The sequence below is a fragment of the Apaloderma vittatum genome, unplaced genomic scaffold, assembly GCF_000703405.1.
Source record: "Apaloderma vittatum isolate BGI_N311 unplaced genomic scaffold, ASM70340v1 scaffold31150, whole genome shotgun sequence".
NCBI lineage: Eukaryota > Metazoa > Chordata > Aves > Trogoniformes > Trogonidae > Apaloderma > Apaloderma vittatum.
This window is the reverse complement of record NW_009696728.1, coordinates 1-871: the sequence shown is the minus strand read 5'-3', so window position 1 is coordinate 871 and position 871 is coordinate 1. Positions and strand designations below refer to the sequence as shown.

Below are 871 nucleotides of genomic sequence, written 5' to 3'. Positions count from 1 at the left end.
GGGCTGGAGGGAGCCCGAATCCCCCCACAAGCACCTTGAGACACCTGTGGCAGCTCCCATCTCGGAGCAGCCGAGTCCTGCTGGAATCTCAGGAGGAGATGCTGCTTCCTGGGGGGATGCAGGAAAATGTGTCCATCCCCCCTGCGCTGGCTGCAGGCAGTGCTGGGGCACTGGGAATGGCCCCAGTCATGGTGGGATGATGATGATGCTCATGGGGACAAATCCTGTCCCCATCTCTGCCAGACCTCTGCAGCCAGCCAGATGTGTCCAGAGCCTGGTGGGGATGTCACCAGTCCTGTGACCAAGTGTGTCTCTCGTTTCCAGATGTGCAATGCGGAGCAAGTGTTGGCCCAAGCCCGGAAGAGAAAACGCAGGACGAGCATCGAGACCAACGTGAAGGGGACGCTGGAAAGCTTCTTCCGCAAGTGCGTGAAGCCCAGTCCTCAGGAGATCTCCCAGATCGCCGAGGACCTCAACCTGGACAAAGATGTAAGTTGAGAGAGTTTGCAAGGTGGGTCCCCCAAACAGCCACGATTCCTGAGCGCCCACATCAGGCTGGTTTGATACTGGAAGCTGTGGGAGGGTGGCTGAGGCTGGTATGCACCATGAGCCTGTCCGAACCCAGCCTCGGGAGGAGCTGTGGCAGGGAGCGGTCTTAGCCGGTCCGGGAGGGTCTGGGACATCCGCCAGTGGAAGTGCTTGTCACCCCCACAGCCCCTCACCTGTCCCCTTCTCCCCTCCCCTGCAGGTGGTGCGGGTCTGGTTCTGCAACCGGCGCCAGAAAGGCAAACGGCTGCTGCTGCCCTTCGGCAACGAGGCGGAGGGGGTGATGTACGACATGAACCAGTCCCTGGTGCCCCCCGGCCTGCCC

The 871-nt window shown here is 61.5% G+C and overlaps 1 protein-coding gene across 1 annotated transcript; it reads left to right on the top strand.

Moving 5' to 3' along the window:
* Positions 1–324: 324 nt before the first annotated feature.
* LOC104279001 (POU domain, class 5, transcription factor 1.1-like) lies at positions 325–868 on the top strand (the record flags this gene model as incomplete). The annotated part of the gene is made up of 2 exons (XM_009876147.1): positions 325–489; positions 749–868. Coding segments are annotated over 2 exons (285 nt in total), but the record flags the coding sequence as incomplete, so codon positions are not given.
* Positions 869–871: the final 3 nt, after the last annotated feature.